The following is a 23,016-nucleotide window of genomic DNA, read 5'->3' on the forward strand; positions in this document are numbered from 1 at the left end:
CCCCTAACATTAAAATTCCGGAAAACTTATATATCTTAATGTTTACATCCTTGTTACAAAACACATCACATAAAAAAAACGAAAATGATTATGTTGGATTAAGATTAAATAGGTTCATTTATTCATTAATAGAGAACCCACGGACAAGAAAATAATAAATAATTAATTATCCGCTAGGGAGGGAGGAGATATTGGACTGTAAATTACACTGGTACCCAAAGGTTTAAAATCACGGTATATTATTCGTTGGCCTTAAAACTTTGTGTACTTTTTTAGAATTATGATTAGTGAGTTCTAACCAGTAGTGTTTAATCTTTTCAATCCATAAGTTTACCTCACAGAAGGGTTTTTTGTTTATCACACATTGGGAATTAACATCATTTTATCGTCCATTGTCTTATCACTTAAGATCCTTGAGTAGGATGAAGGGTCAATTTTTTTACTAACAGTAAGCAGCAACAAAATTTTAATAACAGAAAATGGTCGATAAATTGAAGTACATCTCCAATGATTATACACAAAATTGCCACTTGATATTACAATTAATGTATTATATAATTAAAATTTTATAAATGTACCCAACGTTGTTATACCAACAAATAAGAAAATGGTATTATAAAACTTTGGGGAACTTGGCCCAATGTCCCCCTCCCTGCCTGAGGCGTAACACTAACCTGAAGAACACATGTTTGAGTCTACTTCTGAAAGTTGGTTTATCAGTTTGGCCAGTTTGAAATATTCAGCTTCACATTTTAACCCATATAGCTCCTAAAAATAAATATAATAGTGAGAATCACGAACGAAGATAAGTGTTCCTAATGGTATTTTCTTATGTCAGGCTTATGTAAGCTTTTAGTTAAGTATTCCTATGAAGTTTCTAAATGTAGTAATGTTAAGTAAGACTTAGGGAAGCTTTAAGGTACCTTATGAAGTTTACTAGGGGTTCCTATTTTGTTCTTAGTTACATTAAGTTAGGTCAAGAAAAATCAGGTTTGATACACGAGTACCTTTTTGGTTATGTCTTAAAACAGCCAATTGTTTTTCTAACTAAAGATTTTTTAAAAATATTTCTATCTTTCTTAAGTTTTTGAGCACGGTTCCTTGTAAATTCTGCCACATACATCCTATCTGTGTTATACATAATAGCAATTAACCATCTAAGGCCTCTTTAAAGATATTTTTTATTTTCATAATTATAAAGAATGGTTACTTCAAAATATTTTTTATAGGGTGATTTTTTTAGTAGAAAATATGGTAAATTAACCTCCCCAATATATATAAAAAAACACAAATCATATTCAAATATTGGAAATGGGCAGGTGTGCTAAACATTTGCAAATTATTTTTTTTCGTTAAAAAGAATGAACAACAAAATAGATGTAATTATTTGATTCTACATTTAAAGAGCTATAATTCAAATTTTATTACAATGAGTACACTTTTAGTTATTTATAATGTTTCTTTTTTTCTATTTATGTAGACGAAAAAAACTTTACTCTAATTAAGACTTATCTTTCATATTTTTTAATTTTATTTTTTAATTATTTAATTAGGGTTACATAAAATTACTTAGGTATACTTAACATATAAAAGGTATCTTATCTAGTTAAGTCAGGTAGAAAGCAAGTACAAATTCTCATTCAATCCAGGGAGGGAGGGATCATTGGGCTTTCTAAAATATTACATTAGTCCCCAAATTTGTATTATAACGTTTTCTTATTCAATAGCTTAATAACTTTTGGGACTTTTTTCGAAATTTAATTGGTATGTTCATTAATCTTAATATCCAGCCGTTTCAACCACTAATTGTACAGTACAAGGACGTCCAAGCCTTTTTTATATGGGGGGGAGGTAGATCAAAATTCAAAAATTTTGCCTAGGCATCCCAAAATTCAATTTGGGCGGGGTATCAATTTATCTACTATTGTCTTATCCCTTTAGATCCCTGATTTCATCTACATTTAACTGATTGATATAATAATAGAAATAGAAGAATAGAAGCATATTCTGAACCCTTTTTTCGTCAGATCTAAAAAGGAACATTTCTAGCAGACAAAAGTATTGTTTACTTTCGACTCAAGCTGATGTGGATTCTTAAGAAATTATAGACTCACTACTCGATAGTGAGGCAAAATTATTTTTGTGAAAAATCATCCAAAAGCACATTAAAAATCTACAAAAAATAAACAAAATCATATGTTAATAACCTTTTAAGATTTTATATAATCTTTGTAAATTTTTTATTCGATTTTGGAGGATTTTTCACAAAAATAATTTTGCCTCACCAGCGAGTAGCCAGCCTAACTTTTTTTAAAGAATCCACCTCGTTACTAAGCTTTCAAATTTAAACGAAATTTTTGGGCAATTAATTCTGATTCCGCAAAGCTTTCTACTAAGAAAATATACAGTTTACAGCTGACTTTTATGTATGTATGAAATGAAAAAAAATATGCCTTCGTAGCAAAATGTGTACACAATTTCAACCAATGAGATCCAATGTAAATTCCGATGCGATTCTCCTATTGGCTCAATCAGACATTCCCTCTCTTTCTTAGTACCTTTATTGATATAATATTCATTTGTGTTCCTTCAGATGCGCTAAAATCCGTATACTAAAGTAGCAGGATGTTTGTTTGTCTGTGTGTCTGTCTGTGTGTCTGTACCAAAGGATCTCGCTAAACGCTGAACCGATCGGGTTCTCCTTAATATGTAGATTCTAATGGTTTCTGGGAAGGTTTATGACTATTTTGGGAGAGGGTACAACCAACCTCCCAAGAGAAATGACAAAAAATCGAAATATTTAAAATATATGGGAGACTTCATTGTAACATAAAGAGAATTATTGTAAAATAAAGAAGTAATGTAGAGACTTTAACAAATAAAAACATCTAAAGTGCCACTAGAGGCCTCTAGGGGCGTAGCTGCTATTTTAGAAATAAAGTAAAAGTGAAGGTAAATACAATGGTCATAAAAAAGAGATATAATCAAGGATGTTTAAAATATCTTGCTAGCTTCTGGAATGAATAGGTTTCTTTTCATGGAAGCTTCTTATATGCCATTAGTTATATTTTAAAAAAAAGGAATCTTATTCTTGCTTTAAAAAACTTTTAAAGATACTAAAAACTTTTTTCATGCGTAGTTCTTAGTCCAGTCCTACACACACAGACAGACATACACCATATCTTTTGGCTACCCCTCTAAAGATATTAGATTTATATGAATTGCTTCAAAATGTTTTGTACAGGATGATTTTTAAAAGCGAGGCTTTTCTATAATTAGGGTCGGTCCGTCCAAGATAGATAGCTTTTATTTGTTAATTTAGGCATGTTAGAATTGTCCTATTGATTTCAAACTTTGCATGAGAAAGAAATAATTATCAACTGTCAAAATGTGTTCAATTTTTAATTAATATTGTGATCGGATTGTTCTTACATTATTTTCTCATTGGTCCATGTGTTTAAGTATCTATACTTACTACATTTATTGGATATGTGTTCTGTATAATAGAGATAATCTAGAGACACACTGTATGAATCACCCAATAGGATAACAGTGGAAAAACAACCCGGTCTTATTATTGGTTGAAATATTTTACATATTTTGGTACGTTAGGGCTATAAATTGTAGCATTTTTTGGTGTAAAGCTCTTGGGTAATTAAATCGCATAAAATCTTCTACCCCCGTGAAGTATATTACAAGATAGTTAATAAGTTAGCTTTCATTAGTTGAATTCCTTAGGATAAAGTTAGCTTGCTAGAAAATTTTATTCTCGAAAAATGAAGTCGCTCGTTAAATGGGTTAAACAAAAATAACCAATGGCGTTTGTCTGCTACAAATTCTTTTTCAGTATGGTCTCGGAACCTCCGCTGTTCTAAGCCATACTGATAAATCATGTATCATATTGTATTATATCCAGTTTTCTTTGAAACTAAAAATGTACACTCATGATTTTAAAACCAGTTTTGTTAGCCTGTACCTTCGGCATAATATCCACAGAAAGCTGTTTATTATACGATGCGATAGATAACTATTATAAGCTTAACGGATTATGGGGCCAGTTTGACCATCAAGATATACTATACCTATTACTGTAAATGAACATAATTTCTAGGAAATATGATAACGGTAAATCAAATTATATGAAATACAATTATAGAATATGTGACAATGCACAAAGGGATCTTAAGGGATAAGACAATTGACGATAAATTGATATACATCCCAAAGATGGCTGCTTCTTGAGATTAAAATTATTGGTTGAAAACATAAGACACTGTAGTAAAAAAAGTTATAGGTCCCGTAGTGTTGGCCACCGCCCCCCCCCCCCACATTCCTCTACAGGGGAATTAGGCATACTAAGAAAATCTATCCCTCCCCCTTTACTTTAAATTTATAAAAATTTATAAAATGAATAAAGAGGGGGAGAGCTTGATAGGCACTTCGAAATATTATATATTTTAATGAAACATCTCATTTTATTTGCGCAATTTAAGGTTTGGTTCGTCCCAAGATTTGGGTAGACAGACAGACAGACAGACAGACAGACAGACAGACAGACAGACAGACAGACAGACAGACAGACAGACAGACAGACAGACAGACAGACAGACAGACAGACATACAGACAGACAGACAGACATACAGACAGACAGACAAGACAGACAGACAGACAGACATACAGACAGACAGACAGACATACAAAAAGACAGACAAGACAGACAGACAGACATACAGACATGTCCTGATGCCACTATCCGCCCGAGTGAAATCGCTCCTAAAATAACCCTTCCAAAAAAGAGTTAAAACTAAAATAAAAATTGGGAATCGGCTTACCACCCCTCCCCCAGACCCCTATCTATATTCTGTACAAAATAAAGGACCCGAAATATCCTGGAATCGAATCACCAGGTCTAATTGAATAATGGAAATTGGCACAACTAAAAATGTTTATACATTTCTGACAATTTTACAAGTCATGAAAATTCGATATTTATTGGAAAAAAGAGATTTTTATATATTTCTGTTATGGATATCTTTTATTATTTGATTAACCCAATTGATGATAAACAACATAAACCCTTCTATTAATTAATTTATTGGTTTAGACAAAATAATTTTGGAAAAAAAAAATCAAAATCTAATAAAAGTAAAAATGTAATTTCCTTAATTATAAATTTTTAAATTTCTTAACTTGCAAACTCACATTGGTGTTTTCTCTAAAAGTTCCTATCAAGCACGGAATCCACCCTTCCCTTAATTTTTATAAAAAATTGAAAACATTAGGGTTCTAACCCAGTACCGAATAAAACCCCACCTAACCTGCACTACAGTAATTAACAAAAACAAACAAATAAAATGACTTCTTCCTTCTCATTTTAAAATTGTTTTAAAAATAAATAAAATGTTGCTGCGCTATTTTTTTTTACACATTTGTGGAAACACTAAAAAATATCTCACCTGGAAATTGAAAGGAAGAACTAATTTTCCATTTCGTAGAAAGTCTAGGATATACCGGAATAATTGTCCATCTCTAGATAGATAGATAGATACATAGATACATAGATAGATAGATAGATAGACAGATAGATAGATAGACAGATAGATAGATAGATAGATAGATAGATAGATAGATAGATAGATAGATAGATAGATAGATAGATAGATAGATAGATAGATAGATAGATAGATAGATAGATAGATAGATAGATAGATAGATAGATAGATAGATAGATAGATAGATGGATGGATGGATGGATGGATGGATGGATGGATGGATGGATAGATAGATAGATAGATAGATAGATAGATAGATAGATAGATAGATAGATAGATAGATAGATAGATAGATAGATAGATAGATAGATAGATAGATAGATAGATAGATAGATAGATAGATAGATAGATAGATAGATAGATAGATAGATAGATAGATAGATAGATAGATGGATGGATGGATGGATGGATGGATGGATGGATGGATGGATGGATGGATAGATAGATAGATAGATAGATAGATAGATAGATAGATAGATAGATAGATAGATAGATAGATAGATAGATAGATAGATAGATAGATAGATAGATAGATAGATAGATAGATAGATAGATAGATAGATAGATAGATAGATAGATAGATAGATAGATAGATAGATAGATAGATAGATAGATAGATAGATAGATAGATAGATAGATAGATAGATAGATAGATAGATAGATAGATAGATAGATAGATAGATAGATAGATAGATAGATAGATAGATAGATAGATAGATAGATAGATAGATAGATAGATAGATAGATAGATAGATAGATAGATAGATAGATAGATAGATAGATAGATAGATAGATAGATAGATAGATAGATAGATAGATAGATAGATAGATAGATAGATAGATAGATAGATAGATAGATAGATAGATAGACAGACAGACAGACAGACAGACAGACAGACAGACAGACAGACAGACAGATAGATAGATAGATAGATAGATAGATAGATAGACAGACAGACAGACAGACAGACAGACAGATAGATAGATAGATAGATAGATAGATAGATAGATAGATAGATAGATAGATAGATAGATAGATAGATAGATAGATAGATAGATAGATAGATAGATAGATAGATAGATAGATAGATAGATAGATAGATAGATAGATAGATAGATAGATAGATAGATAGATAGATAGATAGATAGATAGATAGATAGATAGATAGATAGATAGATAGATTGATAGATAGATAGATATATAGATATATTGATAGATAGATAGATAGATAGATAGATAGATTGATCAATAAAACGAATGACAGATAGATAGATATAACAAAATTCTTTTGAAATTTAAAATTGAGATTGACTTACCTATCGATAAATATTCTTCCTTTTGAATCTAACATTAAATAGAAATATCAGTCATTTTAAAAATTAGGCTTTTATACAATTATAGTCGTTTTATTTGTCGGAACGGATAGCTTTGATTTGATGGTTAGGTATGTTAAAATTGTCCAATCGAATTTAAACCTTTTTACAACAAGAAAAGTACCTATCATATTCAAGTCTGAAAATTTAATATGAACAAGAACATAAGACAATGGTCGATAAATTGATGAACATTCCAACATTTCCCCTTCTGTATATTACAATTAGTGCTTAAAACGTTTAGACACACATCTTAATGAACAACCCAACTAAAACTGTTAAAGTCCCCAAAGAAGACTTTATTATAGAACTTTTGCGACTAGTGTAATTTTGTAATGACTTCAAATAACTTTTATTAAAGGCGCAGATTTGTCAATGTCCGTTTTTTTTATTTATTTGGCTCAGATATATGTTGTCATCTTTTGTTCTGACTTTAAGAAAATTGTTAGATAAAATTTTAAAACGGTAGGACGATTCCATCATTTAACTGACTGATTATTCATTTTCCTTTTGTGAGGTCATTTAAAGAACTACAGGAGAACATCTGATATAATAATGAATCTGGCTCCTATAATAGATAAATAGATAGATAGATTGATAAATATACAGATATTATATTATACACGAATTGGAAATAGATGGAAAATTTAAAGGAATATCTAATAAAGAATCTTGCTTTAAACTAGATAAATATATAGTTTTATGGATAGAGAGATTGATACTTGGATAAATGGACCAAAGCCTTATCAATTAAAGATATTACTTAAAAATCCATCTTCCTATCGATCTCTATGTGTTATTGTTTCAAATACTAGAAGTTTCGCCCCTAGCCTCTAGGGGCTTTGCCCCAAGTGGTTTGATGAAACAAATTTTTCGTATTTAAGATTTATAAGAAAAATAAAAAAAGAATAAAACAAATTTGTGGGGGGGGGTAGTAGACCCAACTGTTCTAATTTTAGTTTTAATAAGAAATTTTTTTATTTTTTTTGGGGGGGAGTATTCTTCATTTTTTGGGGGGTTGGGGGTGTCCTACCCCCCAAGAAAATAGTTATAAACCTTCCCGGGACCTATGAGAAGCTACCCTGTAAAAGAGAACCCGATCGGTTCAGCGGTTAGCGAGATCCTTTGCTACAAACAAACAGACAAACAAACACACAAACAGACAGACATCGTTCTACTTTGTATTATAGATAAATGTATGCTTTTCTTCATAGTTTAAATGGAATATTGCCTATGTAAATATCAACCTATCAATCTATCTTTCTATATATCTAACTATAAATATAAATGTATATTTGTTTCAACAATCTATCAATTTATTTATAAATCTATCTATCAACTATACACCAATCTATCTATAAATCTATCTCTCAATTTATCTATAAAAACTATATATCAATCTATCCATCAATCATTAGAATATATATTAATCAATTTATGTATCTCTAAAAATGAAAGTTTATCTGTTTTCAATTGAAATGGAATATTACATTATCTACCAATATATATATCTCTCAATCTACATATAAAAACTATCAATTTATCCATATATCTATCTATTATTCCATCAATTTATCTATCTCTAAATATGGAAGTATATCTGTATTCAAAGTTGAAATGGAATTTTGCTGAGCTAGAAATGCATATTCAAATAGTTATCATTCACTTAGTGTTCATACAAATAAACCAATTTGAATCTTCATTGTTAATCTAGATAAAATTTAAGATTTACATGTTCTGGTGTGGAAATGTATAGAGAACAAGGATCTATGCTACTTTTGATAATACACCGAGCAAAAACGGCTTTAAATCCTTAAAATAAATTTCAAAGCGTTCATAGATAATAAACTATAAAAAAAGAATTTCTAAATAGATATCATACAGTCTACAAATTTAGAAAAAACTGAATCTGTTGTTTTATTCCTAAATTTTAATATTGTCCTTTTTATCTCATATGTGATTTTTGTATACATATTATTCTTTCTTCTTATTTGTGCTAAAAATATAAAAAAGCATCTATTTCTGTACTCCAATAGTAAATAAATTAGCAGGGATAAAGAGATAGGATATTGAAAATAAATTATAATTTCATCTCAAATTACAGTAATCTTTAATTTACAACTCTTTCTTCTTCCCAGGAGAGAACTGTAAACTACACTGCACTGGTACCCAAAGTTTTTTTAACTCTTTATCTTATTAATTAGTTTTTAAAAAATTTGGTACTTTTATTGAATTTTGTTTTGTTGGTTAAAAAATCTAAACATTTCTACTAGGGTTGGGCCGGATATCCGGTGTGGCCGGATACCCGGCCATTTTCAATATCCGGCCGGATACCGGATATTGAAACTATCCGGCCGGATATCCGGCTCTATAATTTTTTAAACTCCAAAAAACTCTGTTTTTTTAATTTTAAATGGCTATAATTTTCTTATTGTTGAAGCTAGAAGAACATTTTTTCTGAACAAGTTTAACTTTATGTAAATTTATATAAGATTTCTGAAGAAATATTTTTTTGCTACTTTAGTATCTGGTAATTTGGCCGGTTATCCGGCCGGATATCCGGTAATTTGGCCGGATAACCGGATATTTGCCATATCCGGCCGGTTACCGGATATCCGGCGTTTAAAATCAGCCGGATATCCGGTATCCGGTCAAAAAAGTATTCGGCCCAACCCTAATTTCTACAAATAATTATAATTTTCAGAAGTGTTACTTTTGTTTATCAGTATTGGGGAGGAATATCATTGTCTCAACCTTAAAATGATTGATTCACAATTTTTTTAATAATCAAATAGAAGATTTAAAAATTATCTCCTATTGTCCCATCTCTTGATCCCTGGCTAATTAGTGAGTATATTCTCCTGTAATTTAATCATTCGGTTCATCTCAAAGTTTGGCTGGCCTACACTTCCGCGTATTGTCATGCCGCGTAATGTGCTTCATATTAGCCGCAAGAATGGCAACATCCATAAAAGCAAATCTTTAATATAAGCGGTCTATATGTCTGCCTGTATCTCTTAGAATCTGGCTAACAGCTGGACCGATATGGTTCTCCTTAATGCATAAATAAAAATCTTTTTCAGCCTTTATTTTATTTGTATGTTCGTTAAGTTCCCTCTAACTACTAATCCGATTTTGTTAGCAATATTAGGTCTCTTGATTATATCAGGCTAAATTGTAATTATTTTTTTGCGTTGGGATGGTTTTACTATATTTTCTGCCGCTAATTTATTACAAATAACTTTTCAGTTTTTATTGAAAGCAAATTTTTATTTTTTTATTTAGGAAAATATATCTATCCTCAAATATGTACAGTGATTTTACGTCTTATTATTATGACGGAATAAACCAATGGACGATAAATTTATATTTATCCCCAATGATGATAAACAAAATTACCCCTTTAAATTTAAATTACTGTTTGAAAAGGTATCCAAAGTTTTTGAGCCAACAAAAAAGAAAACGAAATTACAAAACGTTGGGCACCAGGATAACAGTTTAATGTCTCCTCCCTCCTTACTATTAAGCGTAATCATCCTTTTGGATCGCAGCTACTCTGCACTAACCTTAATAAGTGTGTCTGTCGTTGTAGTGTACAATATTCCTCCAACATTCAAATCTAAAATAGATAGATAGATAAAGTCTGTCGTTGTAGTGTACAATATTCCTCCAACATTCAAATCTAAAATAGATTGATAGATAGTGTCTGTCGTTGTAGTGTTCAATATTCCTCCAACATTCAAATCTAAAATAGATAGATAGATAGATAGTGTCTGTCGTTGTAGTGTACAATATTCCTCCAACATTCAAATCTAAAATAGATAGATAGATAGATAGATAGTGTCTGTCGTTGTAGTGTACAATATTCCTCCAACATTCAAATCTAAAATAGATAGATAGTGTCTGTCGTTGTAGTGTACAATATTCCTCCAACATTCAAATCTAAAATATATAGATAGATAGAAAGATAGTGTATGTCGTTGCAGTGTACAATATTCCTCCAACATTCAAATCTAAAATAGATAGATAGATAGATAGATAGATAGATAGATAGATAGTGTATGTCGTTGTAGTGTACAATATTCCTCCAACATTCAAATCTAAAATAGATAGATAGATAGATAGATAGATAGATAGATAGATAGATAGATATATAGATAGATAGATAGATAGTGTATGTCGTAGTAGTGTACAATATTCCTCCAAAATCTAAAATAGATAGATAGATAGACAAAAAATATATTTCAGAAATTTAATTTTTTTAAGCTTAACCGACAGACTAACGGACAAAAATATAAAATAGATCCTTATTGATCTTACACAAGAAAACGTTCCGGACGCACAGATGGACATACAGACATACATTGTGAATTAAAGAGTAGCTACAATACTAAAAAGAAGAGATACTTTATATGTATACAAATGAAAGAGAAAAATAAAAATAACTTTGGCTGATCAATAACACTTACTTTTCATTCTTTTTTTGATTACAATAAAAAAAACATTGATAGGTAAGGACTTTTACGTTGGGGGGTGGGGGTGGTGTAAGGGATGGTTAACCCCCCACCCAAATTATGGTTCTGATTCCTATAGTAATATTTTTTAAATTAGGTACATATATTTGTCATTTTTCATTAAAATGTAATTTTTTTAAATATGCTCCCCCCCCCTCCCCCCCAAAGTATATCATTATACACCATGAAATGAAAGTTTAAGAGTAAAAAGTGAGAAGAAATTTTGAAATTCACAAGTTGTTAACGCATACAAAGATTTTTACTATTATGTTATCAAACACTTTGGAAAAGTCTAAAATACACAAATTACCTCATTTTTTTGCCTTTCAGCTTTAAACATCGACAGGTTAATTTAGGAAAAAATTAGTATACTGAGGAAAACAAAAAAAATAATGTACAACAATTCATTATCATATTATATTAATGCTACAAATAAACAGTTTTTGATCGTTTCTTGAAGCTAATAAGATAACTTGGGTATAAAACTTTGAGTACCAGTTTAATTTACATTCTGATGTCCTATCCCTCCTCCCTGCCATTTCTGGAATGTAATATGATCTGGACAGATGCTCTTGTGTAATATGATCCAGTATTAAAGCAGGGATCTAAAGGGATAAGACAATAGTCGACTAATTAATGGACATCCCCAATGTTAATACACAAAATTACCACTTCGGTAGACTAAAATTTAATAAATAAGCAATAAAAAATTCATTTAAGTCTCCAAAGTTGTTAATCCAACGAATAAGAAAACGTTATTATAAAACTTTGGTGACCAATGCAATAAACATCCCATTGTTCCTTCTCTCTCTGGTAATAAAGTCATTTGTTATACAAATAGATAAGTAGATAGATAGTTATAGCAGGAAGAGGACATTGGACTGTATATTACACTAGTACCCAAAGTTTGGATCATGGAAAGAAAACGAAGTTGCCAGTTTTATCGTATTTTTACAGTAGCTTTTGAAGGGTTATGATTGTCCCGCAGGGTTAGAAAATATGCCCCGCAGGGCTAGAGCCCCCCGCAGGAGCTAGAAATAGGAGAAAGACTACTGTGAAAAAACGACGAAACCGGCAACTTCGTTTTCTTTCCATGATCCCAAAGTTTATTGTAGTATTCCTAAAACTCTGGGTACTTTCGCTGAATTTTGGTTCCAAATTTAGTAATGGCCAATCTTTCCGACCAATAAATTTAATTATATACAGAAGAGGTAGTTTTCAAATGTTCTCAACAACGAATATTCATTTATTGTCCACTATCTTATCCCTTACTTTTAGATAACAACATTTATTTGTCAGAAATAAAATAAACAATTCTGATTTTTGTATTGCAATAATATGATATTCTTAACTAGATAGATAGATAAACATTAAGATGGTTCCAGGACAAACGCAGGAGTCCCAAACGTCGGAGTAGACAAACGCAGAGTATTAAAATATTGATTTAATTAAGTATTTCTACACGGATTAGGTTAGGTTAAGATAGCAATGTACAAAAAATCCCCCCGCAGAGGTTAGGCATTTAAGAAAACCTATAAGATGGTGTAAATAGGTTAAATTAGGTTAACCCTTAACGGTCGGGGGGGGGCGTTGAACGCCCCCCCCCCATCCGGTTTTTTCTATCTCATTTTCTGTGTGTGAAAGATAAAGAGCCCAAACTGCGTGACTTTTTAAGTTTGGGTATGACACATAACTGAGAGTTGAAATTTTTTGAATATCTCCATCCTGGCGGGCACAGGATGCCAGCAAACCTGGCAGGGTCATCCAGGTAAAGAGCAAAAATATTTTTTGACTTAAAAAAAGCATTTTATCTTACTAAAATACTAAAATATCCTCTAGTAGTACATCCTCATATTAAATACAGGTGTACAAGTCAATTTCAGGTTCCAGCTTTGATCCTGCAGGTCCTGATCCTCCAGGTCTCCAGAAATCTTTAAATGGCTCCTGTGGCCGCAAGTTTTGACTTAGAGACTTCAAATTTTAAACTTAAGCTTTTCTTACATGTCTACATAACGTATTAAAATTTCATAAAGATCCGTCGCTGTTTTCCCGCCGACTGCGGCGGCTGGCAGCTGCCAAGTACAGCTTCGGCCGCTGAAATTTATATTTTGATATTTGAAATATAAAATTTACATAAAGATTAACATTTTCTGCAAAAAAAAATTATTCTAGCTTCAAAAATAAAAAAATTACAGCCGTTTGAAATTTTTAAGTAAAAAAGGACCTAAAAACAAAGGTTGTTAAATAAAAGGGTGAAGGAAGCGAAATTTGACCTTGACTTACTTAAGGTCGGAAATTCATCATAATACAGGGAACTTACACAAAAAAATTAGCCCTCTAGCTCTAATAGGAACTGAGATAACATGGGGGGGCGTTGAACGCCCCTCCCCCCCAGACTGATTAAGGTGCGGCAAGGGGCCCGACTGTAAGGGGTTAAGTGTTCACTCCTGCGTTTGTCCACTCCGACGTTTGGGACTTCTGCGTTTGTCCTAGGACCATTAAGATGCACAAATGCAATAGTTAATGAATAATATACTAGTGGCTTCGCCCCTAGTGGCATTTGGAGGGGGGGATGTCGACCCTCCCCCCACTTCAATTTTATTTTTTTAAGTAAATTTTTTGTCTAGGGTCGATTTAACTTGGGAGAGAGGTAGTACCTTTCCTTAAAATAGTTATAAACCTTCCCAAGACCTATAATAAGTACAGCACATACAGACAGAGATCCTGTTACTTCATATATAAGTATAGGTTATCATAAAAAATAGATAGGCATATATGTAGATAAAAAAAAAGATAAATAGACAAAAAGATAGATAGATAGATAGATAGACAAAAAATAGATAAATAGATAATCTTAGATGATTATTCTAGTTGATTTGTAGTAATCTAATTTGTTCAGGACTTTTCCTGATTGCCAGACATGGTTGCCAAATTTGATTTTATGATTTTATGAACAGACAGAGTTGACAAAAATATTTTCAGGACTTTTCCAGATTGTCAGACAAGGTTGCCGATATTTTTTCCCCTTTTCATTAAGAGTGTTGCCAAAATTGTTTTCAAGATTTTTTTCTGATAGTCAGACATGGTTGCCAAAAATTTATTTGCATTTTCATGAACAGCATAAACATAGGAGGGTATAGCTTTTTAAATGGCTATATCTATTGAATCAACTCATATAATAGCCTAAAACCCTATGGCTACTAATATTTTGTTTTCCTGGAAATGTTAAATCTGGTTATGAGATCTAAAAGGACATACAAACAGAAATACAGATACTTTAGTATTTAGAATAGAGAATACTTGTAAAGGAAGAGCAATATTCTTGGCATAGAAATGTTACTCTGAAAAGTAATTTAAGTAAAATGTTGAAATAAAGTTTAATATCAAAGTCTTTGAAAACGCTACTGAAGCATTGATAAGCCCCTCACTCTTAAATAAAATTATTGCACGAGACAGCGTAAAGTGGCACCAAAAAAATGATGGCATGCGATAAAATAACCAATGCCAGTACAAATTTTACTATTGGTCAATTACAGTGCCCCCTCTTGCCACTTTACGTTGTCTCTGATTGCACTTTTTAGGTTAGGTTAGATTAAGTTGGGTTTGAGTATGAGATGACTATAGAGTAGAAGTGTCTCTTTTAAAGCTTTTTTCTTTACTTTGTAACTTAGTATAAAATTATGTTTATAACTCATGCTAAATTCAAATTCATTGAAGGGACTTAGAACTATCTATAATACAAAGTAGAACGATGTCTGTCTGTTTGTCTGTCTGTCTCTCTGTTTGTCTGTCTATCTGTTTGTTTGTCTGTCTGTCTGCTTGTTTGTAGCGAAGGATCTCGCTAACCGCTGAACCGATCGAGTTCTCCTTTATAGGGTAGCTTCTCATAGGTCCCGGGAAGGTTTATAACTATTTTCTTGGGGGGTGGGACACCCCCAACCCCCCTAAAAAATGAAAAATACCCCCCCCAAAAAAAAAATTCTCCCCCCAAAGAAATTTTTTTTTTACATTCTTATTTTAAATCTAAAATACGAAAATTTGGTTTTATCAAACCTCTTGAGGTCCAAACCCCTAGAGGCTAGGTGGCGAAACCGCTAGTAAAGTTTATAGTATCAAAAGCTTTATAAACACCTTCTAACATTTGTTTCTGAAAATTGATGAAGTCTTGATTGGTTGGTTCAAATTTGCAGTGTCAAAGCTATAGAAGAGTTATTTTGTTCAATAATATTGGGAATGTACATTAGTTTATCATCCATTGTCTTATCACTTAAAATCCCAGCAGTTTAACTCTTTTTTAACATTTTTACATTCATTCATAGATTAATTAGATTCTTTATTGATTAGATCAATATTATGTTTTCAAAAAAACTATGGAGGGATGTGATATTGATAGCCCACAGTTTGATTTAAGGAATTTTAGAAAGTTGAAGTAACTATCATATAGATATCAAGCTAGGATAGTAATATAAAAGTTAGAAATCAAAGAAACTCTCAACTAACTAAAATATATCGACCATTGTTTGTTCTAATTATAGCTAAGGATTTCCAATGGGGGGGGGGGGGTAAAGGGGAGATAACTTCCCTCAATGAATTTGTGGGTGCACCCCCAAAATTTTGAAGTTTGAATTTTAACCCCCCCCCCCCCCCTACAAAAAAAAATAATTTAAAAGCTTGGATGTCCTTGCCTATATGATATAAAGATCACCCCACTCTCCCCAAAAATTGTTTTAAATTTTTACCTACTATTCTTGCATAACAAAAGAGGTATTTTGTTATTATTCTTATTATTTGACGCAAAAACTTTGTATACTTTGATTGAATTTTTTTTTGAATTTTTTTGAATTTTTTTTTAACCAATAATTCAAATCTACAGAAGGAATATTTTTGTCGGGAATTAAATCAATTTATCTTCCACTGTCTTATCCCTTAAGGTTCACTGGATAAACCTATCTTAAACTTATAAATCTTGACTAAAAGATTTTAGATTGTTATTAAACTTTAAACTAAGCTATCTAAACTTTTATACATTTCATTTTGCTTTGTAGATTATTTAAAGTAAAGTGAATTTCATAGGCATTAGAGGTACTTTAACAGATCTTAAATTCAATATTTGTATTGTCTTGACACTGGGTTCAAAGCAAATGCTATTCATATTATTTTAGCAGATTTTTAAGAATTTGGGGAAATTTGAGTGCCGCTCTCAAACAGTTATTTTTAGTGGACCAACCTACTTCAAAATAATGTTGAAAATCTTCTAGTTTGCAAATCTTAACTAACTGATTTTAGATTGCAATTTAACTTTAAACTTTAGCTATCTAAACTTTTATACGTATAATTAAGCTTTGTATATTATTAAAAAGTTAATGATTTTTATTAAAAAAGATATATCACATTTTATATTAAATATTTTCTTGGTTTTTGACACTGGGTTGAAAATCCTATGCAATTGCTATTATTTTAGCTAGTTTTAAAAATTTTGGGTAAATTTGCTTGAATGTTGTAATCTAACACTTTAGTGGACCAAGCTACTTCAAAATAATGTATAAAATCTGTATACTTGTGTTCAAATCTCGCCTAATATGTTTCAGATTGTTATTAAACTTTATACAATAGCTATCTAACTTTTATACACATAATTCAGTTTTGTAGATTATTTTTAAAAGTTAGTGATATTTGATGAAATAGAGATATTATTTTTATATTTCTATTGTTGGCTATCTAACTTTTATACACATAATTTAGCTTTGTATATTATTTTTATGGGCAAATTTTGTTTTTTACTAACTTTATGATTTTATATTTTTATTTAATATTTTTATAGTTTTAGACACTGGGATAAAGGCTTATGCTATTAATATTATTTAAGCTGATTTTTATGAATTTGGGGAAATTTGAATGAATTGAGATTTTTAATAATTATATATTGTGACAAAACTGCTTCAAAATAATGAAAATCTTTTTGTATGTAAATCTTGATTAATATGTTTCAGATTGCTATTAAACTTTAAACTTAAGCTATCTAATTAAACTTTTACATTGCATTTCACTTTGAAGATTATTTTATGTAAAGACTTTGGCTCTAATTACTTATAAACTTTACCACAATATTTAATGATACATTTATGTCCAAAAAAATACTTTTTAAAGGGTTTCATCAATGTTTTATTGCAACATATGCTTTACAGTTAGTGAATAGGGTATATTTCATCTTCCCAAAAGGCCAAAAATCTACTGTAGAAAAGAAAAAAGTTTAATAAACAACTGTGAATGTTTTATGTATAGTATATCAAGTAGAAAATAAAACTATGTATAGCATAAAACTTTATCTAAAAGTATATATTACGATGAATATAAAAGTCTAGAGGTTGAATATACTTTTTCTTCTTACATATAGTAATTTAGAAAAAAAAAGGTTTCTTGAAAGATAAATCTATAAGCCATACAATCTAAATTATTTTCATGAAAAATCTTAGTAATTCATGTGAAATTTTTATAAATTGAAAAATATAAAAATACTTTTAACCAACAGAAGCAAAAATACTGAATAAAAATATTTTCTATGAAGTTGCAACTCTTTGAAAAATAATTTTACTTATGAGGCCTGTATGAGAACAATGTGTAAAGAACAGCATTGCCAATTTCTTACCTGTCAGTAAATTGAAAAAAAAATCATTTTAAATATCTATTTCAATTACAATCATTAGTAAGTCAATTTCGTTTCTTGTTCCCGACTGTCATAAAGCTGTAAAATAGGTAACTGGAGTCTCAACCTTCTTGCCTATTTTAGGAAGATAAATCTGGTGTGTATAGATCCATGTCAAGAAGATAATGGAGGAATATAAAAGGGTTTAAAATGGAAAACACCCTTTCACCATCCTTCAGATCTTTTTAGTAACTGTAAAAAAGGGGATAAAATAAAATTTTTGTCCGAAGTAAACAAAATGACGTCTTATTATAAAAGTCCATTATTCAAAAATGACGCCATTTGAAATTTGTCGGGCAAAAGTTTTGAAATTTATCCCCTTGTTTATAGGCCCTATTACGAGCTTCCATCCTTCAAATCTAATATAAAATGAACTGAAGAGAAATATTTAGACTGTCCCAACTGTGCGTATGAAGTATCCGAGCAAAGATTTACTGAATAAAAGACTCGAGTGGAAAATTGGTAGAAATTCCTCTAAATAGGAAACATTTTTCAATAGTTTGGGAAGCGCAGATAATCTGTAACTAGAAAATATCCGTATCAACCATGGAAAGAAAACAAAGTAGCGGGTTTCGTCGTAAGTTCACAGTAGCGTTTAATAGGTTATTTTAGGTCAATGTTTATGATTGCCTCGCATGGTTAGGATTATAGGGGCTAGATATAGGAGAAATCTACCGTGAAAATGCGACGAACCCCGCTACTTCGTTTTCTTTCCATGATCCAAATATCCGTACGTTGAAAAAGTATCATTTAATGTAATGCTATTGTATATGATTTTTTTTTCTCATATATGTTACATTTCATACATTTACAATTTGGATAATATAGGATAGGTTAGGTAATACTTTAATTAAATTTCTATTGGTTGGTTCCTAACTAGTGGTGTTCGAACTTTTTTACCTATAATTTTTAATTTAATGAAGGGGTAATTTTGTTTATTATTCGTTATTTATCGTACATTATCTTATCCCTTAAAATCCCTGTTCAATTCAAAGAAGATAAAGTATAGAATAGAATCCAGGTAGGAGATTCTGCCTGGCTAGTCTGAAGTAAAATTGGAACTTTTGAAAGACCAAAACGGCCACAAGGCTGTTAGTAAATAACATGATTTCAGTAATTATTCAGAAAAAATATTCAAAATAAATTTCTTTTCCAATGATTTACTAACAGCCATGTAGCCAAGAATCCAGCTTCCTCTTCCCTATTCACAATGGATTAAAAATGAATGTGCAAATTAAGCCTTTAAAAAAATAAATATGTAAGAAAATTTACAAAAATTATTGGTCTCAGTATTTATATTATAAAACTAGGTTGCGCTCTTATGTTTGTTTTTAAACAGCTGATTTATACATGATAGCAACTACATCCATACATTAACTTATACATTAACTTGTGGAAGGGGGGGGGAGGGGGGAGGACGGGGCTGTACCCATTTAGCTGACCCTTAAAAATTACAAATGTGGTCAATTGTACTTACCAAAATTAAAACAACATAATGTACAAGTGACTTTTTGTTGTTATCAAAACAACGAAGCAGCTAATGCTGTCTTCACTTCAATAAGAGGTGTGTATCAGAGGACTGTCCTAGTCAAACATTTAATTGTTGTAGGTGTATGGTTACCTTCTGATTAGAAGTTTACAAGATTGTTTGAAATCCAAGTGTGTTACACCACATCACAAAATTTAAAAGCATGAAGATTAAACAAATATCTAACAGTATATATTATATGTTGATACAAATTAAACTTTTCTAGTTTTGTCCAACTAGTCATTGTGATTTGTACTTTATCATTATTGTCTTTACTGCGCAAGTCAAAGATTCCTTCAAATTTTCCAGAAATATTTAGGGTTTTCATTTCTATTCCTCCTTATTCTATGGTTCAATTTGGACAGCGACACAGCATAGGGACATAATCTAATCATCCTTGTTAATGTACATTTACTGATATTAAAAACAAGGATAACAACATACAAATGTAGCGAAGCACAAAACATCATTGAATGGACAAACGGACAAAGTGAGTTATAAAGCAGATGTTTAGTAAGACAACGAAAGCAAGGGATAGAGAATGTTCATGCACATATGTCATAGGAATCTTTACTGAAAATCTCGTCAATTGCAGCGTTACAAACTAACTAACCGATTGACGGACTGACAAAGTGAATTAGAGAGTAGCTTCGCCACTAGCAACAATAAAAAACCGATTACATATTGGCAAGAGAGATGCTTTATGTAAATTAAATGGTAAACTATTTGGAGAAAAGAACAACATTAAGATCAGGGAGGAAAGGGATATTGGACTGTAATTTACCCGGGCCTAGTACCCAAAGTTTGATAACCAAGTTAAAGCAAAACCCAATGAATTGGTTAGTTCCAAACTTTTCAACCAATGATATTCAGCACAGAAGAAGTAATCTTTTTTATCATCATTGGGGACGTAAATTATTTCATAGTCCATTGTCTTATCCCTATTGATCCCTGACTATTTAGATAGGAAACAATATTAACCCTTACAGATCGGGCCCTAATTCCCACCTTAATAGATCGGGGGGAGGGGGGGGGGGGCTCAAAGAGCCCCCCCCCCCCCCCTCTATCTCGGCTCCTGGTACAGATAAAGACGTAAAATTTTTTCTGGTGGTTCATGTGTATTTTTAGAGAAAATTACTTTTTCTAGTCACAGTCAGACCGCTCCTTACCCGCTTTTTAGCGGCCAGCCGCTAAATTTTAAAACAGCTGTAGAGCGGCCAATTTTGCAGCTAGGATGACCAAATTTTAGGACGAACTTTTATTTTTTATAACAAAAAAATTACTTTTTCTGATCATCGCCGAAAAACGGCAAATACCGGAAACCGCCATTTTCGGCGGTTACGGCGGTAAAACGGCGGTTGGCGGCGCAAATTAATATTTTTATCTGTTTATTATTGCTCAAGGATTTACCAAAAAAAATTATAAGTCTCTAGCTGTGATAGAAGCCACGATATTCATGATTTATATCTGTAGTAAAAGCCGGACAAAAATCGGTCATAAAGTCGGTCAGGGAGCGGTCAAACGGTCATAACACCACTTTTCTCAGAAGGCCATTGATATCTAAGTATTCACCAAAAAAAATTTTGGTTTCTACCTTATACACAAAAGTCATAATGTAGAAACTAAGATTTATTTAGAATTTTTTCTAATTTTTTTTTGCTACCCAACCGACTTTGACCGGACACCACTACCGACACAGACCAGATATCCTAATAAAATCAACTCTTGCCGACGTAAAATTACTAAACTTAAAAAGTCATGAAGTTACAGCTCTCCATCTTACCTACAAAAAAAAATGAGATTGAAAAAACTAGAGGGGGGGGGCTCTTTGTAAGGGTTAAGGGAAGATCAGCAACAAATAGAGGACAATAATACAGTAATTGGTTAAATAGAGAAACAGTTATTTATCGCATCGTATTATAGACAACTTTCCGCGGATATTAAAATGAAAACTTTTGAGATTTTTATTTTATTATTTGTGGAAAAGAGAGATAGATAGATAGATAGAAACAGAGAGAGAGAGAGAGAAACAATTTTTCAGATATTTCGCTAAGCAAATAATAATTTACCTAAAACTCGTTGTTGTGGCCCATCCATTTTTTATTAATCTGAAACATTATTTGATATTATATCATCAAAATACTTTTAAAAAGCGAAGCTTTTCTATAATTAGGGTCGGTCCGTCCATCTGTCCGTACGTACGTCCGTCCGTACGTCCGTCCGTCACAAAGAGTTAGCTCTTTTCGTTAATTTAAACAGGTTAGAATTGTCCTATCGATTCCAAACTTTTTACGATGATTCCTATAGTAGTTAGGTACAATTTAGAAAGCGTAGCAACTCTATAAACAATAACAGAATGTCCGTACGTCCATTTTAAACATGTCGATTTTTAACTTTTTTGACAACAAATTTTTGTATGTTAAATTTATCCGATTCTTCTGATTTTTTGAAAACTGATTCCTATTACAACAAGGTACAATGTTATAAGCGAAGCATCTTTATATACAAGTCCCAAAAATGTAAGTATGTCCTTAAACAGTATCATCTATTTATGCAGTTTTGCAACAAATTTTCTTAAAATATTGTTTGTACTGATGCATTAATATTCTGCTAGTTCAGTTCTGACAATCTACAAGTGTTAATGTTCGTTTGTCCTTCCATTTCAGAGATTTGCTTTTATGGATGTTGTCATCCTTGTTTTTTACTTAAAACAATTAAAAATATACATATTATCTATAGCTAAATCGCTCACCAAATTTCTAAAAACATATTAATTTAGTTTTAAAGAAAAGTTTTTTTAGGGTTGTTTTTTTCAAGGGGTGACGTTTCTTAGGAGGGTGGATATGCCCTCTCGCAAAATAATTTCCTGGATCTATAAGAATCTTCAATGCATTGGAGAACCATAATAATAATAATACAGTTGTTCATAGTCGTCCATAGGGATAACATCTCCTCCCTAATGTGCAATTAGATAATAATAATACTATCCTATAAAAAAGGGGCGTGGCCATTATCAATATCTCCTAAACTAGTAGCTACTATTTGTGTAATCTATATCTTTTTTAAAGTGGAGTGAATCAGTGCATTATCATTCTCTATTCTTCTGAGTATTTCTGTGATTATAAACATTCTCCTTGTGACATCTTTTAGCTCAAAATGGATTTAAGTGAAATTACTTTACTAAAAAAGGAGATTGTGACCCTTAAGGAGGCTTTAAACCAGCGAGAGCAGTATGTTCGTAACTGGTCAGTAAGGATCAATAACCTTACTGTGCCCAGGGAAAATGTTAAAAGGTACAAAACAGTTGGGGCTTGTATGCTGGAAGCATACAAGCGCATTATTCT

General features: G+C 31.3%; 1 protein-coding gene across 2 annotated transcripts in view; it reads right to left on the minus strand.

Annotated features, from left to right (window-relative positions):
- Positions 1 to 21,782, minus strand: part of LOC145333720 (BTB/POZ domain-containing protein KCTD12-like) — a 119,457-nt gene extending 97,675 nt beyond the window's left edge. For both annotated transcript variants that reach the window (XM_080178928.1, XM_080178929.1), the window contains exons 1-6: positions 21,742 to 21,782; positions 10,494 to 10,546; positions 7,435 to 7,495; positions 6,871 to 6,898; positions 5,458 to 5,530; positions 675 to 768 (exon numbers count right to left, since the gene is read on the minus strand). In XM_080178928.1, coding sequence (XP_080035054.1) covers positions 675 to 768; positions 5,458 to 5,530; positions 6,871 to 6,898; positions 7,435 to 7,495; positions 10,494 to 10,546; positions 21,742 to 21,769 — 337 coding nt within the window. In that variant the 5' untranslated portion in view covers positions 21,770 to 21,782. The remainder of the gene's footprint in view (positions 1 to 674; positions 769 to 5,457; positions 5,531 to 6,870; positions 6,899 to 7,434; positions 7,496 to 10,493; positions 10,547 to 21,741) is intronic.
- Between the last annotated feature and the right edge of the window lie 1,234 nt (positions 21,783 to 23,016).

The sequence above is a fragment of the Acartia tonsa genome, chromosome 12 (genome assembly GCF_053477335.1).
Source record: "Acartia tonsa isolate MP-2025a chromosome 12, ASM5347733v1, whole genome shotgun sequence".
Classification (NCBI taxonomy): Eukaryota; Metazoa; Arthropoda; class Copepoda; order Calanoida; family Acartiidae; genus Acartia; species Acartia tonsa.